At 36.4% G+C, this 27,695-nt stretch overlaps 1 protein-coding gene across 7 annotated transcripts in view; it reads left to right on the top strand.

Annotated features, from left to right (window-relative positions):
- The first annotated feature begins 2,060 nt into the window (after positions 1–2,060).
- The window catches only part of LOC126381824 (matrix metalloproteinase-14), a 37,353-nt gene continuing 11,718 nt past the window's right edge, over positions 2,061–27,695 (top strand). For 6 of the 7 annotated variants that reach the window (XR_007568984.1, XR_007568983.1, XR_007568985.1 and 3 more), the window contains exons 1-3: positions 2,061–2,374; positions 10,055–10,375; positions 26,902–27,055. Coding sequence is in view for 3 of the 7 variants with exons in the window: in XM_050031323.1 (XP_049887280.1) it covers positions 10,232–10,375; positions 26,902–27,055 (298 nt within the window). In the remaining 4 variants the exon portion in view is untranslated. The remainder of the gene's footprint in view (positions 2,375–10,054; positions 10,376–26,901; positions 27,056–27,695) is intronic. The other variant, XM_050031322.1, reaches the window with a different exon arrangement.

Genomic DNA, 27,695 nt, shown 5'->3' with positions numbered 1-27,695 from the left:
TGTCAGGATCGAAGCAAATGGAATTCTATAGTCTCTGCTTACCCCGGTTGGAAATAGTCGCGAGTTTATGTATGTATGTTTACTAATCTGGAGAATACATTACCCTTTATCTTTTGTTCTGAGACATTACCTGTAAATAATATTTTTGTGCTAGCTACGTAATACATGACATATGATTAATAATTATAGTTAAGTAAGTACATAGGCATAGCTTGATAAATAATGATAACATTTCCCTTTATTTGGTAAATGCAACCGCAAATAACGTTTCGTCGAACGTAACTTACAGGCGCTTCGTCATATGCCAGCCATTATAGATTCATAATCTAACCCTGGACGAGTCATGTTAATACAATAGTGTGTGGTGCAAGTGCAGCGATGTGAAGCAGACAGTGGGGTCACGCGGTGGCCTTGACCGCGCGATGACCTCATCAGCTCCCGAACACCAACCCCCCTTTAGTCATAGCACCTGCAGTACAATGGGCTGGCACCAGCCAACTCGGAAAGGGCCACAAGGTCAATGTGTCGTCAACGCAACTGCTTTGTTGTTATTGCTGCTACTCGATGATAAATGATTATTAGGAAGTGTGGGAAAGATTGGCATTTCAGGGAAACGCGTGTGTGGAATACATGTCAGTGATAGAGTATGGAAAATTCATTTTTCCCATGTTTTTCGAAGGGATTTTCAGATGATATAACTACGTATGACGAAACTTTGAAACGCATAGAACTGATTTAATAAAATTTCGGAAATAAAATATACAAATTGGGAATTGTTTTTCATATTTCCTCCATTTTAGTGAAAATATACTAAATTAAATAATTATAAATTATAATAGTTTTTCGAGGAAAATTTTACAAGGATGTAAAATACTTCAATAGGAAAAATCTACTTATTATAATTTGTCATATTCCATAAAGTATACTAAGAAACAGTAATGACTTAATGGGGGTTAATATATATTGACTATTTCCTACATATTTTGCCTGTGTCTTTTACGAGAATCTTCTATAGTAATTTCAAAGCTTTAGGAAAACTATTAGCAGCCTAACAATCACATATTATTTATGGGTCAATTATGACTTTACAAGCAATATGTTAAAGATAGTGTGCATAGTAGTGCTATTGTCAAGTTCTTAAAAGTATTTTGTTTTGTCGTCACTGAAAATGACTATAAATTTAATAAAAATACTGTTATTATAAGGTTTGTCAATGTACTTATTATATAATAATGTATCTTACTGTGTTTTAAAGAAAGGCAAGGTCAAGCAAGTGTATTTACTTATTCTAAACCGGCGAGTATGCATGAAGACTTTGATGAAAGTGGAAGAAGCGAAAGTGATGGGTCAGCATCACAACGGGAACTTTTTAATGCCCAATTCAAGTAAGTATATAGTATTATTATTTTACCTAACAATTACATCATTATAGGTATGATTAAAAGTACCTACTTTAAGTAGCAATCATTGTATTGAAAATAAAATATTAGTAATAATAAAATATTAGTATTAATTTTATTTAAAACTTGGCTTTTGTCACATGGACATGGGATGTGAGTATTACCATTTGTCTAGGTATCATGACGTTCCTGGAAGATGACTACGTGATAACTCTCATCAATCTTACAGTTTCACTTATGGATATTCCATGAATGAGGAAAATAATCAGAGAATATACTTTATATTTCTCCAAACCGTAAAATCATTATAGATACCCATTATAAATAAAAGAAAAATTATACCTAAACTAAATCACTAATAAGAAACAAATTAACTTTTCGTATAGCAGTCACAAATTTTCCGAAATATACCTGAAAGTTTGACAGTTCTCGTTGCGCTTAATAAGGCCACAATTTGATGCAGATATCAGGCTTATTGGAATTCCCCGAATTTTCTACTTTAGTGGATGCGAGTGAGTAATAAAGTTTCAGAGTTCGGGGAAAGAGTGCGAGCTTTGCTGAAGAAAGTTGCGCCGGGAGGCGGGCGGCGCAGGCTGGCCCACGGCGGCTGCGCGGCTCGCCGGCTTATAAGCGCGGGCCGGCGCCGCGGCGCGCACTCATCCAAAGTCGCGGGCTGCGGTAGGTCGTGCCACACGGGGGCGCCACGATCGCAGTCGAACATTTCCCGCCACGCGACCTCACACACATTTTCTTTGAAAATTCGTGTAATTGCAAAGAAAAAAGTGAATCTACGCGCTTTCGGTGATTTCGGCGTGTGCGTTGTGATTGATGTTTTACATATCTGACTCTATTTTTTTACACCAATTTTCTGTACAATTAGTAGAGTTACGAACGTGATCGCACTAGTGAAACGAAAATTTCGGCGTTTCAAGTAGTAAGGATTGCGTGCGCCGCTTGCGGGACTGAACTTACAGGTATGTTCAAATATTATATTTGCATAGTAAACTACAATAAAAAATAAGGGGCAAACATCCTTTTGAGATGTCACAATTCTTCACTGATACGTGTTAGCGTAAATACTTAAGATAATGCCTGATATGAGCCTGTCAATATGAATCAGGCACAAAGAAATATTTGCACTAGTTTATACAGGAAACATGAGATTATAAATACAACTATTCTTAACGTAACAGTTGATTAATGAAACTTTATTTACGAGAAAAAATCTAAGGTAAATTAAGTATGTAGGTGTGCGAGTATACTCATCGCGCTATGTTTTTCCTGTCTATTGTGAGAATGACAATTACCTGTAATTTGTGATGTATAAAGAACAAAAACAACACTTCATCAGATGTCATTTCACATTAAAACATTGAGAAAGAAAATATAATATAAGCACATATACTTTATTGGTAGGTAGGTAACTACGTATTATCGCAAATCGAACTTGTCGTTTTGGAAAATATTTTATGAACTTTAGCTCTTTATTCTATACTTGAAACATTGTACTTGTGTTTTCATACGTTATATTAAGATATTTCGTATTGTAGTTGTTCCAATTAATGAATGTGGTCGGGAACACCTCGTACGTTATCAGATAAGAAGATAACAAGCGGATAACAGCCGCTTACCTCGCCGATAACAGCTGATCTCACATGTTTCGCGTTACGTGGCTACTTTGGTATTTGTTACAAACTAATTAGAAATTATCCTTGCTGCCTTTCTATAATCTATTAATAATAATAAATAACAATAAAAGGTTTATTTCTCCACTTAAAGCACAAAACAAAAAAATTCTTAGTACGCTAACATAGTGATACAATACAGGTGTACCTATTTTAAGGGAGTTGGTGTTTGTAAAAGGATTTCCCTTGTACCACAGGTCAGTAGCATGGAGAGTTAGGAGAATGCTACACCGACAAGAGCATGGCTCTTAAATAATAATTAGTGATGTGATGTGTGACGGGTCACCAGGCCCCAAACCTTTACTTTACTAAGTTAAGTAGCTACAAAATATAAGAGAAATATATATTATATAATCCAAAATATATATTAAAAAAGACCAGAAATATTAAAGGAAAAAAAAAAGATAAGCAAAAACTGACAGGGGCCTTCAAAATACACAAGCGTGTGTGTGTGTGTGTGTGTGTGTGTGTGAGAAGGTGTGTGTTTCTATGTGCCCGTATGTGTCCGTCACCCGACATCCACTTCTAGAAATGTATTTACTTTTAAATAGGTACAATAAATAAAATCACGTTCGTAATCAATTTTGGGGCGCCACTCGGACAAGTCGAAGAATGAAACAACATCAAGCCGCGATTCTACCTGTCAGAGGCTTCTCCTGCAAAGTGTGCGGTAGAATTTGCTGCTCCAAAATTGCCTTCCACAGCCACGCCTGAAACATACGTATGAGGCCTAAGATTTATATTGTACTTACATTCATAAGATGGATAAGTTTAGTTCACAAAACACTTCTAGAATCATTGCTACCAACCTAATAAAAAAAAACTGTCATGATCTCGACACTATTTGATTTGTAGGTATTTAAATGCTATACGCTAGGTAATAAACTGGAGTAGTTTATAAATGGCAATTAATCATAATCCTAGACTTAATTTATGCACTTATTACATACAATTATAGGATTATCCTTTGTGTATCGAAGAATACTATGAAAGTAAATTAAATACTAACTGAAGCTTTGTATGACGATCTTTAAAAAGTCACCTATAAGATATTTAATGTCATGTGTTTTTATGTGTTTATTGGAGATGTCCTTAGAAAAGGTTTAATACGATCTACTCTGAACCGGCGTGCGTGTATGAAGCGATTGACGAATGTGGAAGAAGCAAGAGAAGTGTGTCAGGATCGAAGCAAATGAAATTCTATAGTCACTGCTTGCCCCGATGGGAAATAGGCATGATTTTATGTATGTATGTAAGATATTTAATGTACTTTTACGATTTAAATTCTGTCATGAACACTAAAAAGTATGGCGTTTTAAGTCAATAAAACTGGATGAATACCTAGGAATCTCACTATAAAAAGCTGACATGCTTCTTTACGTTGTTACGTTTTCTATCACGTTGGTATAACAGAAAGCTCGGTGAGGTGTGGGTACTTAGTTCATCTTGCGATAGTTGTATGCATCTTGCATCTCTGACTAACCCAATTGGGATGTAGTCGTGAGCTTATGTTATATTTTATGCATACTTACTTATTTATTACGTATCAACCTATATAAAGCTTATTATTCATATAACGATGCCATAAATGCTAAAAAATAGGGGCATAATATTACATTTACATAAACAGCCTATGTCTCCTATGTCCCACTGTCTGTCTCCTGTCAGCCTACGTCCCACTGCTGAGCACAGGCCTCCCCTTGATTAACCGGAGGGGGTATAGAGCATGCTCCACCACACTACTCCACTGCGGGCAATATTACATTAATACGATAAAAAAAATGTTTTGAAATTCGACACTTTTTTCCTTGCTAACGTAAGTGGTAGTGCAAATAAACACGGGTCTCAGTTCAACAACAGCACATGAGTCATCTAGTGAGTTACCGAGGACTCTGAACCTGTTTATATGCCTTATACGTAGATAATATTAACTTATACATATACGATAAAAGCTATAAACGGGAGCCATCTTGCGAACAACGGAAGTAGCTATAGTAGATACCTAACAACATGATATCAATAACTGTTACGAGATTTAGATGATTCAAGCGTAAATTAGATATAAATGAACCGCACTCGTAATAGCATACGCAATGCCTATCAGGATATTAGAACAAAGTCAATATTTTTAATACTCTTCAAATATCAGATATATTACTTATATGGTTCTAGAAGCCACAATATTTTAACAGCTGACTGATTGCTATCTGCTATCATCAAAAACAAATACCAAAAAACGTGATGATAAACTCTACTTTATCAAAACAAAGAAACAATAAGATGCAGTCTGTAACAAAGACACGTGGTTATAAAAAACGTGTAAAGATAAGTTTATTGAATGATAATTAGTTACTTATCTTAAAAAACAAATATTCAAGTTTAAAAGTTTAACGTAATAAAAATACTATACGAAAGTTAACTTTATGTTAACAAAACCAAAACATTAACTTACATTTGTCTCTCTCATATTATGTATGACCGTGTATGACTCATCTCAGCAAAAAGATTTTACAGTAAACAATAAAAAACATGTTTAAAAATGGAACTTATTTATGTTTTTTTAATTAATTGTTCATTTTGGAACCTATTCGAAATACAAATACACCTATTATGTAATATAATCTAATAATGATTAAAATCTCCATGCTCTCGACTTTGGCACACAACATAACAAATAAGATCTCTTTGATGAACAAATGTATCGTATTTATATTGTTTTGTCATCTACACTTTGTTGTCGTATAAGGATGAGTACTTTATTAGTATTGCCCGCGAGGGTCCGGAAGCAGGAAGACCTTCAGGGCGACTGCTTGATGGGAATCTGCACTATTCTGCACACGTCACCCCCAGAGACATGCCTCTCAGGTTCAGACTCATTAATATTCACAAAGTACACCACATAGATACATTGTCATGTAAAAAGATTACTTCTATATACTTACTAGGAAGAAAATAAATAACGATTACTCACTGGTCTAGTCACGAATTAATCTGAGATTGTTCGTTTTACTTGCTAGTCATAAAATTAGTTTACTATTTTTTTAAACACACTTAAATTATTGAGTGTATTCGGCGTTGTCTGTCATTAGGTATTAGTCAGTGTGTTACTGTAATTAGTACCTACCTACTTAGGATTAGAGTAGTTAATAACACGATGACACACGGTAACAATCTTCTATGAACCACTCAACCTGCAATGTAGTTGTGTGACCTTGATTAACACACGCCATTGACAAGAAATCATCAAATCATCGTTAACGCCTCGCGTTTCCTGTGCGGGGTTTCCAATTTAATGGATTTCCATTGTACACAGCAAAAACTGTCAAATAAAAACTCATTGGGTGTTAGACAGACTAGAATACTTCATTTAGTGAAAACTCATTAAAATAGTTTGGCGCAAATTTACCAAAAAAAACGAGACCGTTTAGTTCTAAATCGGAAATAGCCTTTTGAGGTTTGCAATTCTCAAAAGATTGTATCTTATTACAAGGCGATTAGATTGGATGCAGACTTGGTTTCACAAAACAATTACGGGCATCCAAAATGTTGATTGCAGTCGAGAGGTAGGGCAATAAGAGTGGTGTGAAAAAAAATTTGGGTAAATAAAGTTAGGTAACTTGCCCAATGTCGGCGGTTTCACCGAGTGGCAGCGCCCGCCACGCTCCGGCGAGCGGAACATTGCCTGGCGACACCTTTGTGCTGGCAGCCCGCTGCTGACGCCCACGCCGACGACCCTCTGCAGCTGGAGGTCGGCTGATTACGTACTTTGATGAGCTGAGGAAGAGTAGTTGATCACCTCATGAGAATAGCTTTAACCTTAACGTCCTAAGCCCGTGATATCCAGACACAGACGTTAAACAATGGGGTTTAGATTTTAAAAGGACATTCTGTCCTACGGCTCTATGTATATACTGTATGTATGTAGAATAGAATAGAATATAATAATTTATTTGCTTGGATTAGATATAGATGGTCACAATAATTTTATGTATAAGGATCTCATGAACCACCAACTGTATGGCATGCAAAAACTTACAAGAAATGAGATACATTATTACAATAATTATTACAATGAAAGTTATAGTTCATCATCATCAATTTAAGAGCCACGCTCTTGTCGGTGTAGCATTTTCCATTCCAGTCTATCAAAGGCCAATTCCTTGACTTCCCTATAAGACACGACGTTAATCTTTTCTTTAATCTGTTCCATGTAAGCTCTTCTTGGTCTTCCCCTTCCTCTCTTTCCTTCTAGCTTTCCTTCTATGATGTTTTTAATGAATTCGTCGTGTCTTATTAGGTGTCCAATCATCTTGCCTCTTCTGTCCTCAATAATTCTCAGTATTTGTCTCTTTTCCCTTACTCTTACTAGCACTTCCTCATTTGTAACCCTTTCTGTCCAACTTATTCTTTCCATCCTCCTCCAACACCACATTTCAAAGGCCTCGAGTCTCTCTCTGTCCTTCTGTGTCAGTGTCCAAGTTTCACATCCATAGAGGGCTATACTCCATACGAAGGAAAGTTATAGTTACAAAAATAATAATGTTAATGTATGTGGTTTTGTAGTCCATATGGTGATGATTTTCAGTGGTTGATCAAAAATGGCAGATATCTTTACAAACAATATGAATGCACAGTCTATGTAGCATGATAAAAAAGTAAGAAATAATTAACCACACTATTAATTTCGGCATATCGTTATTATCGTATCAAAATAAACGTTATCACTAAACGGATTTCCTGATAAAGGAAATATTTTCTTAAAGGTAGATAGAATTAGTTTCAGTATTATTTTTTTAACTTCGTAGTATATGAGTCAAAATACGTAGGTACTTAATAAAAAGTCACTCATGTAAGTATTTATCGATTCTATGTATCAGCTACTACAGGTATGTAGGTCACTATAAAATAGTTATCACCGCTGCGATTGCTATCATTAAACTAAACAAAGCAGTGTCGGCGACTATGACGATATTTTTTATTATCTTTCTAAAAATATAACACAAATAAGGCATATGATACTTGTAAGAGAGTGCAATTTATTACAGCAATATGCGATTATTTATTTATGTCTATTAAGAAAGGGACATCAGAAGATACTTTACATTGCGTAAACAATTGCGGAATAGAGTTAGCTTCCAACTAGTCAAATCAGTAACTTTTTTCTAAACGTCAAAACATAAAATTACTATGAAATATGTTTGAAAAAGGAACCTGTGACGTCATACTGAAACGTGACAAAATTTCGCTGTTATTATTACATTTTTCTTCATTAAAATTCATAAATAAATTAAATAGAAAAAAAGAAAAAAAAATCACTTTTGGATCTTTTTTATTTAGTACTTAATCAGAATTGCATAATTTATCTTTTAACTAAGAAACTACTAAAGTCTGTTCCAGGACATTGTAACTACCTCTAGAATATACTAATAAAGGAATTTGTAATGTAGATCTGATCAATCACACTTAATTTAGTACTTATACCGTAGGTACAGAATACATTATTTGGTAGGTAAACCTTTTTTAAGTAGGCAGAGAAATACAATCAAATACAAGTTTTGTATGAGTCACACACTTGCGGATATGACTTGTCGAGATTGTGACCTCTGCCAGCTTCCATCGATGCTTATAATTATTATCATCTTAATGGATAATCCTGAGATGGACACTATCGCACCTATTTGTGAAGCATAATAATATTACTCATACGTTGTTATGTCAATTATTATTACATTGTTTATTTATACGACTCGTGTAGAGATTGTGTTAATAGTTATTATGTGTAACTATGTGTTTTCATGTCGTGTTCCCATGAAGTACGTAGTTATGGAAATATAAACTTCAAGCCACTTTCGGAAGGATCATAATCATCAATTTAAGAGCCACGCTCTTGTCGGTGCAGCATTTTCCATGCTACTTTTTTAGGGAAAAAATAGGGCAGTGGTTTCCCTCTTGCCTTCCGGCCAAGAAGGAAGGATATAGGTTCACAAATCCATTTAAAACGTCCTAGTTTTTATAGGAGCTATAATAATAGGTTGACAGCTAATAGTGGATCATCGTAATGATTTTCAATGTTTCAAGTACGGATTCATTTATGTACTATCTGTCACTTTGGTCTAACGGGAAGCGCGGTGAAGCGTAGATTAGCTCGGTTTACCTCTGGCTAGCCTAATTGGCAGTATAGTCTTGAGCTTGTGTTATTTTAATTTGCGTACAACTTGTTCTATTCAAGAAACAGGTTGCTAAAACATCTGTGGATACAATTGAGGTGAATGTCTTATGTTTATATTACCTACTTTTTAATCGCCAATTCTGTTTCTAAGTCATTATGGCACGTTTGGATATTGACCGAATATATATAAAGTGAAGGTCTCAAGTTGGCTGATAAGGCATAAAAATATACATAAATTACATACTCACCTAAGTAAATATAATTGTAAATATAACAAGTCGTGGTTAATAAGCGGTGAAATAAAATTATATTCAAATTAAGTCTATAAGTAGGTTAGGTACTATATTGATTCTTGATTTGTTTGTTTAGTTTAGTATATTATGTGATATCACCTGTTTTTCTATCGTGTGGGTTGTGAGAGATGAATTACCAACCTCATCAATTCTGGTGTTAGGGACCAGGGTTATTATTGAGCCGCCAAAGGCCCTTGACATAGCTCATATAACGACTACTTACTTAAATCAGTAAGTAGTAACCAGGACCAACGGCTTAACATGCCTTCCGAAGCACGGATCATCTTTCTTTTTGGACAATCAGGTGATCAGCCTGTAATGTCCTAACCAAACTAGGGATCACAAAGTGATTTTTGTGACATGTCCCCACCGGGATTCGAACCCAGGACCTCCGGATTGTGAGCCCAACGCTCAACCACTGGACCACGGAGGACCAATAAACACATTATTATAAAAATACTATAATTTAACTATTAAATAATGTATCTTTTTTTTCTTTTGTTACAGATATAACGACACCGTTCATGTCACAAGCAGGGGATAAAATCGATAGATCAATACAACCGATGATATTACTGACCGAATCGGTTATCGAATATTATTTACTAGATATAAGAGTAATGAGAATCCGTCCAAACTAAGATATATTCGAGTATTTTATAACAGTATTTTAAGTAGATATCAATGAGCGGGTTAAGTTCGCGAGATAGTATATCAAGAATCATGGCGTTCAATTTGAGGAGTCTCAGGATACTGGCTGTGGTGGCGCTGGTGTTCGTCTCTCGGAATAGTGCTGCTCCGGCCTTCGGAGAAACCGACAAGGCTATGGTAAGTTTTTGCCTTTTTTCGCAAGCACTTCCTCTGCTTAATGAAAGTGCACTCCGCTTATTATTGAAAGCCCTTGCTGTCTTTATGAAGATTAGGTGTGTTGGATTTCCGTACTATGATGGACATTTTCTCGAATAGTGATAACGGTAGCTTACATGATTTCACCATGATTCATGTTTTTAAACCTAAATCATAAATAAAAAGAATAGGTCTAACACTACTACTTATATAAAAACAACGAACTGAAAAGTATAAGAAAACAGCAAAACAGTTTTTGCCATAACTGTACAATAACGTCAAAACTCGCTCGGCGTAAAGGGAAAATAAGGCCACTCGCCGTAAAAAGACTCGCTGTAGCGCGGGTCGCCGTTCGGAAAGTCGCTGTCAACGCCACAATTCTTAAATGAATAACTAAGTATAAGCTATACTCGTAAAGATAAATAGTAATTAATATAATGCGTCTTCAGGTGATGTTTATAAACAGCATTGAGGTCAAAAAACAGTACTCAAAACATAATGACAAGTTCCGTTAGTAAAACAGCGACATGAGCGATCGATCTCCATTATCTACCTCCGCGATCGGAATCGGAAATGACTGATACAGTCAGTAGGACATATGACTCAATATTCTCAGAAACACTCATCGGCGCCTCTAAATCAATCTGATAGGATGTAGAAGATTGGCTACAAACCGGCACAACACTGCCCATTCATAACTTGCAACAACCCAACCGAGATAAGAAGGCCACGCTTCGATAGCATTCAAGAGCATTTTGTTTGTCTTCTCATATCGTTTGCGTAATACTACATATGACTCATACTTACTACACCGCTCATATGTGGGATACGATTGGTCATTAATGTTTTTTCAATGGATTACACGTCATTTCTGCAGTATTTTGCAAAGACGCTAAGCATGTATGAATCAATATCTATTAAAGATGTTCGTCCGTAACTAGTTTTCTATCGTGTTTTATATAAAAATGGCATGCAATATCACAATATTTTTGATATTAACAATACTTACTTATCCTCGATAAGTTTGTTTTTTAAAGTTTATTAATTGACATAATTAAGAGGGCCTATCGCTTAAGGTGGGAATGAGCTAACAAGAGAGAGATTAATTGTTACTATCTAGAATCAAACTAAAGAAGATTGTCTTCTTATTTTTTATAAAGCTTAATGTGTATCTGTATGCATGAACGTGTCCCTAAACTACATTTTTCCTTGTTATTGTCTAAAAACAAATTCTTAGAAGAAACAAACGGCGCCGAAAATAAAAAAGTAGTAGAATTTTGAACAGTTCGTTGCATAACAGGTTAGTTTGGAGTGTCAGCGTCCTCTGAGTCAGAGGGCCGGTACTCACAGGACCAGGAGGAAACGGCGGAGCGAAGCAGCTTCTCAGAACGCGATGATTCACAACCAGTCTCGCTTGTTCACCGTCAAGTTCTAGGTCATAGAGCACCGTATTGTTAAGGAGCTGACATGAAAAAATATAGTGATTTACTTAGTTGGAAGTTTATTGAAGTGGAATAAAAGACTAAGTATCTAAATTACGTTTTGCTGATAAGCATATTACGTTTCCGTGTTTATTGAATGATTGCGGCTGTTATTCAGTAGCGTAAGCGCTAATGTCATTGCACCTACTTACGTATCTACTACTGCATAGATTTCGGTTATCGCGACAAATATACTAAGTCCTAAGTACCTCTCAGGAAAGTATAAATATCTTATCCTTTACAGTATAGTATAGTATAGGCGCGATAGTATAACAAACAACGGCACTTTTGCATTTATAATAATATTAGTCTTAAACATTTGGTAATAAAAATAATTTATTTCTAAAATTCTTTCGTGCCAGAAGAACTTTACCTTAAAACAAAGTAATCAGCATTGTTACTAGTCTAGAGTCGCATTTACATAACTGTGTCAGACTGCTACATACGTACAGCTACGTATATATGTATTTATATCGCAGTATTATCTATGTTTATTTTCTGCGTATAAAGTATAAATTTGGAAAATGGACATTTGATTTCGGATCTATTATTGTAATAATATTATCGAGACACGATATCATTTAAAAAATGTAACGCTACAGAACTTCGATAAAAACATGTTTGTTATTCAATAAACAGTGGAAAAACTAGTTCTAGCCTTTGCTATTTAGACTTTAAACGGCATTCGTGGAACATAATGGATTAGTTCCTTTGATAAGATTTAACGAAATATTTGTAAGAACCCGGGGTGGTGTCAAGGTGAAAATATGTTCCACTAACCCCTTTGGACTTTTGCACCGTGAACTTTGAATAATCGATATTAATAATTGAGAAGGCCGGACGGCATTCGTCCTCTGTTTAATGCAAATTGATGTAGGCACAATTACTATTATACCTCTATTATGGTTTTTTTAAAATCTCTTCTATCGTGTGAGTTATGAAGTGGGTCCCATCTCATCAACACTGGTGTTATTTTTAAAAGAAGTATCTTACATAATATGTTCTTACATGCAGTTTCCGATGCTTTCTGTGGAGATAATAGAAGAAAAAACATTTCTAAAATCAGCTTTAAAAGGGAATATAAAATATAAGTAGAGACATTATTTCCCTGTGAACGTCAGGACCGCCGTGGGATCGCCTATGTACTATCATATTCATTGTTTTAGTACATTTCGTCCAATCTTTCTACTTGTCCTGACGTTCTCCATTTTCTTTCAGTTTATTAGTTTCAAAGACTAGTCATTATGACTCATCATTTTGTCCAGTCGTCTTACGCTGATAATAAAGACGTTAAATTGTAATAATAAGCTGAGAAAAAAGCTAATGTGCGGTCAATGTAATCAATTCAGGATTAAGACCGGTTGAATGCGTGTGGTTAGCAAAGTCCAATGATTGCTAAATGGTTTTTATAATTGATATAAAATGACAGCCCGTGACAAGGGAAACCCGTGTTATTTTATGGAAAATTTGCCATTTAACGCCGCCACGGTAATCCTGGTTTATGTCTTGTTGATTGTAATAAAACTCGATAACATTGTAATATAAATGTTAGTGTAGAGGTAGAGTATAACAGGGGTTTTTTGCACCAAACAGTTCCAATGTAGTGAAATGAAAGCAAGCGAACACAATAGGTGAATCGGTCGGTGATCAATGGATAAAAGAAGTATTGAACTGCAGAAGTCGTTACTAGGATACGGTTCGGCGCAGACGGCCGTGCGTGCCGGATTGGGCCCGGTCACGACATCGCATCCCGTCGTAGCATTGTGTCGCACCGGGATCATAATATTCTTGTACTTAAAGTTTTTATAGGTCATTGTACCTGTAAGTCACGTGACATGCCATTTAAGCCTACTTGTCCCATTGTAATGGGCAAGGTATTTCCTGTCATATTGTACAGGTACGAGGAGGTACTGTTATGATTAAGGTACCCTTATACAGCAGGTCATTCTACTGTATGCTTGAGAACAATGGCCTAGCCAGAAAGTGCCAAGACCCCGCGGCATTATTTGTCCACATCCACCAGAACACATTAATGTGATATAAAAATTCGCCGCGTGTCCCAGTGAGTGGACATCTCTCGTAAAATTTCCTACGTCGTCGTTGTTTAGACGAACAATGAACTCGCGGAATGTTGCCAACCGGCAGTTTAATGGAGTTTAAAAATAATTAAAATATGCTCTAATAGGTTAATAACACGTGGCACGTGTTTGCGAGGTGGGCAATTGTACAATCAAAGGGCAAAAGTTCAGTCACTGAGCCCAGCGAATTATTTGAACAGTGGCGAAATCATGAACCATTAGTTGTCATAATTATAAAATGTATGTTTTTGTAGGTGTTTTTAGGAGGTGTTAAGTGTAACCAGTTAGTTTATTACTTCGCAAGAAACTGATTGGACTTTTGTAGCTTATCGTACATATAGTAACATACACGATCGCTGAGAGAATTGTGAAGTTCGAGTTGTCTTCGTTGTCATGCGTTTCGGGTACATATCTACTTTCGTATCTTACGATAGGACAGATGGACAAAAACGTGACGAAAACACAAACATATTTTTAAAGCTAAATATTTAACCCTAGTCACGATTCACGATCCTGGGAAACGAACACTTTTTTTTCGCACAAGATTGAGATAAAGAAGCTTGCTAGGTTACAAGATGGATGATTCCGTAATTTCCAAGATTCGAGCAGGAAACAACGGTATGTGAGTTTAAGCGAGTGAAGATCTGTTATCAAACATAGTGGCTAGGTATATTCCTTTCAAGGCAAAATTTCTGAAACAATAGTGTCAAAATAATATTATGTATTACGGTCACCCTCTACTTAATTTCAATGTCTCACTACAAGAACTAACGGCGTTCCATCCAGTTCAAGAAAAGCATTATACCTACTGAAAACAAAAGTTGACACACGGTATAAGAAGTACTCATATAGCTCAAGCCTTTGTTTGGAAATTGTTTATTTTTACAACTTTAGTGGCCAACGAGAGAAACAACTGAAGCAAGATAACATTTTTATGAGTTTAGTTCATTCGATTGAATTATTTCATTATTTAAAATGTATACTTAGTACTTATTACAATTTATGGATGATAGAGAAGACAGTAAGCAGAGTGAGTGATGATGCGTGTGAGGTGTGCCTGGGATGCGTGAGCGCTATCCACGCATGCGCGTCACGCACGCAGGAAGCGCGGACGGCCTTCACCACGCGCGCCACGGCCAGCCTCTGGTCGCGCCCACCGCCGCGCCGCTTGCGTATTATACCAGCCACTGTTGTCACCCAACACTCAGATGACTTGATAACATGAACTCACGAACAAAGTTTGGTCTACGAGTGTGATTCGAATAAGGATTAGAGAGGATTAAAGAATAAAGAATGGATATAGATGGACAGGAAGAGTTTTTGTTCCTTGATGTAGAATCGAATCAATTATATCAAATATCAATAACTAAGCAAATTCTGGTGTAATGTTTTAGGATAGATGAACAATAAAAAAAAATAGAGGTATTTTAATTATAACGATTAATTGTAACGGGCTCCGTCCAGTGATTGTGCGCTGTGCTCACGATCCGGAAATCAATCACTTTGTGGTCCTTAGTGTGGTTAGGACATTACAGGCTGATCACCTGATTGTCCAAAAAGTAAAATGATTCGTGCTTCGGAAGGCACGTTAAGCCGTTGGTCCCGGTTATTACTTACTGATGTAAGTACGTAGTCGTTACATGAGTCATGTCAGGGGCCTTTGGCGGCTCAATAATAACCCTGATATTAGAGTTGATGAGGTTGGTAATCCACCTCATAACCTACACGATAGAAGAAGAAGAAGTAAAACCATGACATGAACAACATGAAATATAGTTATGTTGATTTACTCGTAGTACAGACACTAATGATCTTTTATGAACTAAATCATGTAAGTATGCAAAGATGTTATTAATCATGATTAGCGAATGTAAATCAGCGATATATCATCAGATGCTCAATGCTTCAGCACGGCGGAATAATTAAAACTGCATGTAATTAATGTCTTGATGAAGTAGTGGACTTTAACTGCTTCACTTTACTTATTGACTTCACCGAGTAGGTATAATAAGAAGAAATTCAAGATAAACTTGCTGGAATATTGCGATATGAAGTTTTGTCGACTAGAAAGTAGGTAGTTATGGATGGAACGTTATGGTGTGACGCTCAGGGTTCAAACGGGCGACATCGCCGAGACGAGTACACGTGTAGAGCAGCAAGATGATTGGCAGGCAATCAGGAGATCAGAGTCTATTATAACTGAAAAGTGAGACAATGCACTCGGCAACGTGACCAACGTGAGCTCACGGACAAAGGGCGGCTGCTCGACCTACCGATGAAAAAAAAAAAAAACATTTTCTACATTCTACTGCGGAAAAGTGGAGGTTCACACGCGATAGATTCTATTTTAATCTTTTGACAATCGCGACGTAATTGAAACTAATTACGCGGACAATTATCCCATTGCATTGCACGTGCGGTGAATAAGCGGCGGCTGCGCGCGCGCCGCGGAGTCGCGCTTTGATTGATCGCTCGATCCACATGTTCCGTATTTAAAAAAAAAAACTTACATTGCAAAGCAAATTAATTTCCTTTAAGTAATTCTATCTGTTGAAAACTATGTAATTTTCAGTAATCATTCTTATCCTAAGCTTATTTCGAAATTATACCTGTATATTGTTTGGGGAACTCCCGACAGTAATCTCTACTATGCAACAATACACTCGGTGATGGTTGGCACAGTTACCTTGGTTCATACCTTAAATGGCAAAATCATAGATACAAAAATGTATAAAATGATTGTGAAAAATGTATATACTTATTATGAGAAAATATGGTATACATATTAACAAAAGTAGAGATGTTCAAATCGAAAGAAGAGACGTGAACTCTTTTTCCTGCTGTTAGATGTTGTTGGCAACATCAAGGTCTATATTATTTTTACTGTAATATTTTGTCCTATGGACAAATGTCCTAGGACTTTTACGCCACGGACTTTGCCGACGAGGCACGTTTTCTTATATCTCTTAACTTTATGTAAATATTTCCTAGTTCTTAATTCTAATACAGTCCACTTTAACATATCGAAGAGGTTTTATTTACCGGAGCGACCATCGCCTCCAAACAGATGTCACTGTGATGTTAGCATAAGCTCACGACTATAATATCCCATTTGGGGTAGTCAGAGGTACGTCCACCGCAAGATGAACTAAGTACCTTCACCTCACCGAGCCTTCTGTTAGTGAGCCGTATCGCCGTCTATAATTACCGGGTGAGAGCCATCAGCGCTCCCCATTAGTTCGGCCAAGTAGTTAATGCTATCTGCGGCAAATCTACAATCATCATCATTTAAAAGCCACGCTCTTGTCGGTGTAGCATTTCCCATTCCAGTCTATCAAAGGCCAATTCCTTGACTTCCCTATAAGACACGACGTTAACCTTTTCTTTAATCTGTTCCATGTAAGCTCTTCTTGGTCTTCCCCATTCTCTCTTTCCTTCTAGCTTTCCTTCTAAATCTACAATAAGACAGGTCAAAAAAAAATTCGTCTATTATCGAGCCAACTTTGTTAAGTGTTAATAATTCATTGGTACAAGTCGGGTGGCGTGATGTTAGATAAATCGTCTACAATAACACCTCATTACAGGTGCTTACAGCTGCAAAGGGCGCCAGCGATGATTACCATCAACATTAACATTTTAAAATTAAATATTCACAAGACGAGCTTTATCGTGACACACATCTACGTTTTTACTTACGTAGTTCTAGGATGTTTCTGTTTACTTGTTTACCCATATCCACATTCCTGAAACGGTTCACGTTCTCAACTTAATGAGTTATAGTGATTGATGTAGGACAATGCTCGTTAAAATCCTCATAAATATTGCACAAACAACTATTGCAATTGATGGCTTCCACATAAATAAAAACTTTACATTACGCTACATTACATACAAGTTTATGAAGACAACATACCATTGCTCTATCATCTTGCGTTCTATACAATTGTATTGCAAACTGCGAATATTTGAATTGTTCTAAATGATTATTAAGCACGTGTAAACACTCCACGTGTTACAAGATTTACAAGGAAGATTTTTCAACACATGCCAAGTTCAAATCATATAATTCAAATAGAGAAATAATTGTGGATAATGTTCATCGCATCATTGTATACGAGTATGTGCGCGATATGTACAATACTTTGAACTATTATTTACGATATTATGGTCATAAATACTTATAAGCGATCTAATTGTGGTATGCAAACATGACACGCAAAAATAATCAAGTCCACGCGTACGCAAGTGGCGCAGTAGCGGAGAAAATGCATCATCTTATGTTTACCTGCATATTCAAATTGGAGCCATGTGCCTGTGAATATATGCAATTGCGTGATACAGATATATATTAAATCGGTGATAATCCCCACCTGTTATTGCTAAACTATGCATGTAGGGATTCACGTGGGACAATAAAGTTACCTCTAAAATAAATCACTGCTAACCTTTTAAAACGAAATATCACTTACCTATAGGTACGGTCACGAGTACTAATATGTACACATTTTGAAACCATGTCACATTAACTTTTTTGATCATGTTGTTGCATCAGTCTCATGAATGTCAAATATGATAGTGCGACAGGGTTCTAAAGTGGTTACATGATATTGCTCATGACTGTACACTTAAACATTTTTTTGCTCAGTAAGTTAGTACATACTCGTCGTTGAGTTTCAAACTTTACTATAGTTAGTAAAGATTGAAAGAACTTAGTTGCCTGTTTATGTCAAGTTTACCCTGAACAGCTTTCAATAATTACTAAAATACGACATAACATAAAATAAATTCAAAAATAACAAAATATCAATAATGAAATAACATTAACAAATAGGAAGTATTTAAACGAAAATATTGGCTTACTTAGTTGTCCTAGATTCCCTGAACCCCTGGTACAACAGCATACACAGATCGACATCAACAATATGATAAAGGGAAGCAGGCAATAAAAAGCGTGATACAATTTAAGATAACATTACCAGAGGCTGCAATCGAGCTGATAGCATTCCCAGATGTCAGATGATATCCACGACGTAGGCGTGACAACGGGTCGTTAGCATTGTAATGTCCGATGCACTTGTTGTTTATTGTTATTACTCCATACAGCAACTCATTCGTTGCGTAACACGCTCTGATATGAAAACTTATTACTTTGATCAAGTTTCCCAAGTCTCGCTGAAGCGAGGTTATCAGATTCAGTGGAAACGAAGTTTTCTGAAGTTTAAATCTAACCCGCCGGAAATTGGAGAAGGAAATATTCTAGCTTTTGCCATTCAAGTAAGAAGTGAAAATATAAACACGATAAATAATTATTTCATTTAAAATTAACTTACCAAAACAAGTACTTACCTACTCGTAGTACAAGGTTCGTAAGCACTGAAAAACCTTAACCCAAAAAGCAAACAAAAAAGCAACTGTTATTTATTTTTCTAGTACCTACCTATATCACTTACGTAAATATACCTCTATCTATTTTTTATGTTGGAACATTTTTCTCATGCCATAACTCCGTACCTAGTTATCTCCTCAAACCTGTTCCCTTTTCGAAGAAGCAAGGAAGTGTTTTGAAATACTCGCACGTGGTATTCCTGTTACGGCATATCTCCCATCTATACCAGTCCACAACAGATGCACTTCCTAGAACTATGCGTGACTGTAGCTAACCACTCCTATTAAGCACTTTGATTAATGATACAGTAGTCAAATCGACTTGATAGCTAGTTTTGAACACAGTATCTGATAGGATGTTGTTGTATGTATGATTTTTCTGTTCTTCATCTTCTATCGTGTGGGTTGTGGTGGATTACCAACCCCATCAACCGTGGTGTCAGGGTTACTATTGAGCCGCCAAAGGCCCCTGACATGGCTCATGTAACGACGATGTTTTCTGTTTTTCCATTATGAGTTGATCTAAATTGGTTGTTAGAGTTGAATATTACTATTCTGTACACATGAATTATGATTTCGTGTACCTTTAGAAGTCTGGAATGTTAATAGAGCTTCTGATCATTACATTATCTTCTATCCACTTTTTAGTGCACGTGTAACTAACACCGCAATGAGAAGATTCAATATTTTATTATAACTACTTATAGAAAACTAACAACTAAAGAAAAAGGATTTGTTACATATTACTTATCGATTTGCATGTGTCTTTGCGCATGACTCCATGTTATATGACAGTGAGTAATGCCTAGTGAATATATAAATATACCCCTGTGTGTCATAGGGTAGGCACATCACTAAGTACATATTTTAATATATTCGACTGACCTTTTTAATTTACGAAGAGTTTTTAATTCATTAAGAGTTTTATGCAGACATTCCTTTTTAATTCGATATTATAGCCACTAAGCTATAATAAAAGATGTAATTATTACGGTGTATCCACGTGCATACATAAATTCATTCCCACAATCCTTACCAATGTGGGCAGAGGCACAAGTAAACCGAAGACAACATGATGCCACTTTACACTGCTTAATAAATTTCAATCACTATGAATCTATTGCCATCATAAGATTTATCATAATCCATCTTAGGACTTCGTATCAACAGTGGCTGCAAGTTGTTTGTGGCTCTACTCACCCCTTTACGGATAATGGGCGTGAGGTTATGTATGTATGTGCAATAAATTTCAATACAATAACACGTTAAGACTACAGAAATGCACGTGCTTAGGAGGGCACGTTAAGCAGTTGGCCCCGGCTTTTAGCCGTAAAAACACCTCAACTAACTCGCAGTGGAGCAGCGTGGTGGAGTCTGCTCCATACCCGCTCCGGTTGATTGAAGGGAGGCCTGTGCTCATCAGTGTGACGCATATAGGCTGTTTATGTTACGTACCATTTCACTATACTCTCTACTATGTGGATTGCTAGATCACTTAAGGATTGGTAGAACTATTGATATAGAGCATATATAAATGTCAACAAAGCTGTATCTATTATCCATCAGTGCTAATACACCCGAGGTACGACATACGACAATCATGTGGGGTCATTATGTGCCCGCATCGCTTACATAGTAATCGCTTAACTGCTGGTAATGTTCAAGGAGTACTTATAGCATATTACGCCTTTGTATGACAACACGAGTCGGTCAGTTATGTGTGTAAATTACTGCGAATTTATTGAAATAAGTGCAATTGCAAATAAAGAACGTGTATGTCTCATTTATTGATATTGCCATAATGTTATGATTTCGTTTAAATACTAATCGTTGCGTGGGATTGAGATTGCATTCTGTCAGTCATATATTTTAACTAGATGTCGCGTGGTTCGCTCGCAGCAAGCTGTTCGCGTGTCCTGTATAGTTCGAACCTTTGTTTTTCCGCCATTTTTTAGGCGATAGAATTTGATCAAGACTCGAATAGGTCTCGTAAAAAAGGGTATGTTTTTTTAATATTTCTATATACAGAGACAGTCTTTGAATATTTTTATTCTTACAAAGAAATAACTATATCGAAAAAATCAGACACGGGCGAGATTTGAGCTCGCAGCTCTAACCAGAACAAGAGGAGCGTGTTAACCATTACACCACCGGGTCCTCTTCCTGTCCATGCGAAAATTACGATCGTATCGTAATTAAGCCGACATATTTTTATTATTACTCACTGGAATTTTAACAGCGAATATTTAAAAAAATGACAGTTATAAACTAGCTATTTAAAATATGTTTTTATCAGTATTTGATCTATACTTCCATACTTACTGACTAATATAATATGTATTTTTGTTTGTACTAAACTCAAAAACTACTGGAACGATTTCAAAAAATATTTCACCATTAGAATGCTAAATTATTCCTAAATAACATAGGCTATACTTACTTCTAGAAAAAAAATAGGAATGCCTACTAAAATTTGCTCTTAAATCTAGATTTTAACTGTCCACCAGCGCACTTTGTAACATAATCGCATACTTGTAGCCGTTATCAAGTCAAGGATAGATTCTTTAAAGTTTGGCTCGTCATAGGTTAGGTACTTCCTCGCAAACACATTGGAAAGATAAAGGAATATTGTTCGACCTCCAAATGAGTGGTTCACTGACTGTATCGTAATACACCGCAAGCACTCTGAATCACAGCTTACGCACTATGCAAACACAGCCGGAAGTTTGTTTAGACTTCATAAAATAAGTATATGAAAGTTACTGCTGTGCTCTTTGTGTATTTTGAAATCTACGCAATATAATAATTGTCGAGCACTTTTGATGTAATGTAATTATAGTAGGTTTGAAATAAATCACTGCTAGGTAGTAAAGTACATAACGGTGAAGATTATTTTATATATCTGACTTTAGCTTGACTCTGACTTATCTGAAAGAAAACCTAAACAAACAAAACTTTTATGGGAAGTTGAAATTCAATCCATCTCTCAATATGGCTGTAGGTCGGCAGGGCTCTACTCAAATCTCCTTCGAAGAAAGGTCACAACACATTAAGTCTCTGCTGACCCACAATATAAACTCTGCTGACCTGTAAACATGACAAAGCGTATATTATTTTGACAACCGTTTAACAACTTCCAAGTACTTTCCGTCGCTTTGGAGATGTTATTTTTGCCAATTTACATTGTTAGTTAGCGATGATGCGTGATAATGAGTGCCGTTGCTCGGACGGTTGAGCCCCCAGGCGGATTAATACGGGGAAGTAGGTCTGTGGACCGCCTGCGCACTGGAGCCGCGATCGGCGCGGGCGCAGCCTCCGACCGTTACTCACAGACACACTGACCCCGATACATATGTGCCAATTTTATTATTTAACTCTGTCATGGTTTTAAACTTATAGGTAATTACTTTACCATTATCTTGTTAAACTTATTTTTTTTTGACGCTGCGCGCCGCAAGTGGTATTAACTAACTTGGTTAGACAAATGGGGAGCGCTAAGGAGGACTTTCAAGAGATTAATTATAAAACTTTAAATCCGTGTAAAAAGAATAAAATCTAGCAAAGTAAAAACAAAACTAGTCAAATTAATTAAGTATAACATAAACGTTAATATGACGCCAGAAAAGGCCAATTGGCATTGCTCAAGTAATAAATACAAGCAAGGATGAGGAAAAACGCCAAATAAATGATAACACAACAACACTTAATTGGTGTAATAACACAGAATGCAGTTGCTTCAAAATGTTTGTGGACTAGGCAAGTGGCCAAAATATTATTTTAATTAGAACGACAAAATATTTCACATTCCATACTTGGTCAAGGGCGATAAGATAAACTTAAAAGGTTTCCTGTGGCTTATCTTCTCAGAAGTGTCATAGAAGTTGACTCATTCATTATAGACGATGGGGTAGTCTGTACATATCTTGCCGCGAATTTCAAAGGTTCAGTCTACTAAAGTGTATGCCATTACACCAAATATTTACAATTAGCCAAATTTAGCGAACAATTGAAGCCTCATTAAACAAGCAAATACATTAATTTGTTAAATAAATATATTTAATAAAATTAAAGAATTTTGTAGGGACATTTTTATTTGGCAAAGTACAATACTCTACGAAGTTTAAAAACCGAAGCATTTAGTCGCAGACATAGGTGATAATAGGATACGGCCTCCGTGGTCCAGTGGTTGAGCGTTGTGCTCACGATCCGGAGGTCCCGGGTTCTAATCCCGGTGGGCACAAATCACAAAAATCACTTTGTGATCCCTAGTTTGGTTAGGACATTATAGGCTGATCACCTGATTGTCCAAAAAGTAAAAAGATCCGTGCTTCGGAAGGCACGTTAAGCTGTTGGTCCCGGTAATTACTTACTGATGTAAGTACGTAGTCGTTACATGAGTCATGTCAGGGGCCTATGGCGGCTCAGTAATATCCCTGACACTACGGTTGATGGGGTTGGTAATTCACCTCACAATCCACACGATAGAAGAAGATAGGATAACAAATACAATATTACTCAGAGCACTTTAGGAAGCATGTAGAAACAGTACAAAATGAGTAAAACGCTAGAATGTCTACTGATATTAATATGAGAAGGTCCCGTAGGAATCATATAAAATTTGGCCGGTAAGTTACTCAGACAACTCCAATTTTTACATCGAATCGTTTATTCTTTACATAACTTTCGCTCAAGACAATGGGGTATTGGCGGCCTGTGCAAGTCAACGGCCGCGACGCGCCCAAACTGGCGATACCTCGTCCGTTAGTCATGGACAGCCTCATATTTATTCAGACACACGATATACTTATCGCCTTTATCATCTGTTGGTTTACGTGTCTCAAATTTTCATGCGCAAATAGATTCAGTGTGGATATCCTCGTTTAATCTCAAACTCCTTAATCTCTTAACAATGGGCTGATAAAAGTAAATTTTATTATGACTCCATACGTCTTCCGAGAAGAGGAATGTCTTAGATGTTTTTCAATAGTAGGTAACTGCTGTATTTTTCCTGTCTAATAAAGTTTATTTAAGTTAATATTGCCACACAGCACGAGTTTATTCTGTAACTTTCAATTTCTTCTAACTATACCAAAGTTTATATATCTCGACCTTTTCGTGATAAAGAAATGCTGCGTCATGTAGTAATTTGAGTGTAATAGTTCTAGAAAGTTCGTTGAGAATGCATTCTGCTTACATTTCTTATTTTGAATTTACTTTATTTACATTTAGATAAGTTTCATAGATACTGACTGAAGAGAAATCTATTTTTGTCTATATACTTATTTCTTTATCATAAGTTCATGGTATTTACTGTGTCAGTCATAATAAAAAGCTTATTTACAATATTAGTTGACAAACTGCAGATCTTCTTTATTTTAAAAGTCCTACGACAATAACTGATAACAGAAGTGTGTTAACGGTATTTGCTTGGCAAATGAGAAATGTTTTTTTACAATAATAATATTTATGGCAGTCGTTTAGCATTGAATACACAATAGCAAACCTGGAATTTTGGGGCTATTGACTGCGTGGACTTGAGAATACGTGGAGTATTCTGGCAACTTGGGCCGATGGCAGCAAAATACCAACTCTTTTGCAATTAAGTACTTACTATTTGTCTCGCGAATTCATACTTAGTTGAACCGTGGTAGCCCAGTTGCTAAAACGCTTGCCTCTCACTTTGAGGTCGCAGGTTCGAAACCAGTACAGGCCTAAACCAGTGATTGTCGAATTTGTTTTCGAATTCACGTTTTGAAACTTAGTTGGAACCTAGGGGTTCCGCAGAAAAGTTATCAGGGCTCTGTAAAATTTTATTCTTTGCATTAAAAGTTAAAGTGAATAATAAAGTATTTGAAATATTTCAGATAAAAGCTTTAGGTTTTATTTAAAGTACAGTGAAGTTAATTTGTAATAATTTGATTTGGTGGGTGTTCTGCTGTCTCAAAAGTTTGGGAACATATGCTAATGACTTTATAATCTCAACCTCTATACGGCTATCGAAGCACATTGACTGGTTGTTGATCTAATGCGTACCTTGCACTGTAAAGGAACATTGTGACTCCGCCGTACAGAGCCATGGAGATGGAACAAAGACGCGTGCGTCTGCGCATTGCGATGCGACACACGCGCAGCGCCAACGCCTTTGCCACCATTCAAGGACAGAAGCTCCCCAGTACAAGATCGACAAAGGTTTATGTAACAACGGACACACTAGTATAAAACGTATTATATTAAATATTTATTAATATAATGGAAACTTTTAATATAAGTATGGAAATAAGAGATGTGGTATTTTTATAATTATACTTACAATAATAAGTTACGTCATATTCCTTCCGGGTTGGAAATCGAACACTGGACAGAAAATTTAAATTATTAACTAAAAGTGGGCAAAGGTAACAGAATAATAATGATAGGATAATATTATTAATAATTATAGAAAACAATATATCGTTCGATCCATCCATCATCAGCCGTATGACGCCCACTGCTGGGCATAGGCCTCCCCCAAGGATCTCCACGACGATCGGTCCTGCGCTGCCCGCATCCAGCAGCTTCCCGCGACCTTCACCAGATCGTCGGTCCACCTTGTAGCGGGCCTACCCACTGAGCGTCGTCCGACACGTGGTCGCCATTCTAGAACCTTTCCGCCCCATCGGCCATCGGTTCTCCTCGCTAATTTATTTTACTTTGGATTACTTTCAAATAATTCGTTGTTAACGACTTCTGCTTCAAAGTGTATTATTATTAAAATGGAATAAAAAAATAAGACTAACGTGCGATACAAAAGGTAGATACTCGATTAGCAGGCGACGTCATGTATCGCGTTATCCTTATCAAATGCGTTGACAATAAACAATGGGTGGGTAACCTTGCTAAGAAGAGATACCATGTGAGAAGATAACTAATGACTCCACAAGCAATTTACTAGGTTAAAGTTGTAAATGTATTAACTGTCTACAATGCGTTGTTTACTCGCATTTCAAAACAGACAACATGCTTTTTCTTTTGGACAATATGTTTATTTTTGGACGAATCTGACAAGATTGTTAACATATATATACATTGAGCACTAAATTACAGTCACATCATAGCTATAAAACTAAAGAGCAACGTATTATAAGTACATCAATGTATAAGACTCAGGTTGAAACGAGAAAAATATTTTCCATTTAGCGAGAAAATAAAACTTTATAACACCATAAGATGTTGACACTTTAAGTGGCCACAATAAAAATAAAACGGAAACAAAAGACTATCGGTTGAAAAGAATACAAAGGGCGGAAAGCGACTCACTTTCTCAGTAAGTACGTAAGTAGTTTCAGTGAAAAGGTTGTAATAAAACATAAAACTTAACACAGTTTATTGAAAATATGAATTTAAAGAGAAAATACATTGTATCTTTGTCATTTTAAATGGCTTAAGGATTTGCTACTAGCACCGAATACTTATATAATTTGCACCAAATATTGTCACATACAAACTGGCACCTGGTGGAGTATAAACAATAAATATTCGACCTTCTTACAAGACAGCAGGGCCTATTCCTCTGTGGATACGGCAGGTTAACGACGATGCCTACTTTCAGATGTACCTGGCGCAATATGGGTACCTGAGTCCTTCAGTACGGAACCCTTCCAGCGGTCACATCATGGACGAATCATCGTGGAAGCGAGCCATTATGGAGTTCCAGAGCTTCGCTGGACTTAATACCACGGGTAAGTCAATTTATGGCTATCAAGGTTTTTAATAATAAGGAATTTTAAAAAAGTTAATTTTAAGGTAAATTTATCTCTCAAAAAATCATGACAGCCCAGTTCGGAGAACGCTTGACTTACATCGTAATGTCACGGGTTCAATCCTGGTTCGGGCTCTAATCCACTGAATTCGATTTTATGGGTTTGAATTTTTTATTTACTTAGATCATAGATTAAATGACCTCACGAGGTTTCCAGGATTGTGCCCAGTTAATGGCAGTAGTCTCTCCCTTTGTTACATGTTACTTAAACATAGCTATACATAGATGTTCGGTCACGAGTACTAATATGTATACACTTTGAAACCATGTCACATTAACTTTTTTTGACAAATTGAACCGTAAGTCTCATTGAATGTTAAATATGATAGTGCGATAAGGTTCTAAAGTACATGATATTGCTCATGACTGTACCTAGGTACTATGCTACTCTGTGTATCCCTTTCCTTTGGTATACAGGCGTATTGCTATGTTATGTTGTGTAGATAATTTAGTAGTAAGTATATTATTAAACATTAGGCTCGTAAAAATAAAGTTATTTTTTGCGTCACAGTACGTAGCACAGTTGTCAGAATAGTACATTTTCTTCGTATGTTTCTTTT

The sequence above is a fragment of the Pectinophora gossypiella genome, chromosome 3 (genome assembly GCF_024362695.1).
Source record: "Pectinophora gossypiella chromosome 3, ilPecGoss1.1, whole genome shotgun sequence".
NCBI classification, from domain to species: Eukaryota; Metazoa; Arthropoda; class Insecta; order Lepidoptera; family Gelechiidae; genus Pectinophora; species Pectinophora gossypiella.
This window is presented reverse-complemented; position numbering and strand designations above follow the sequence as displayed.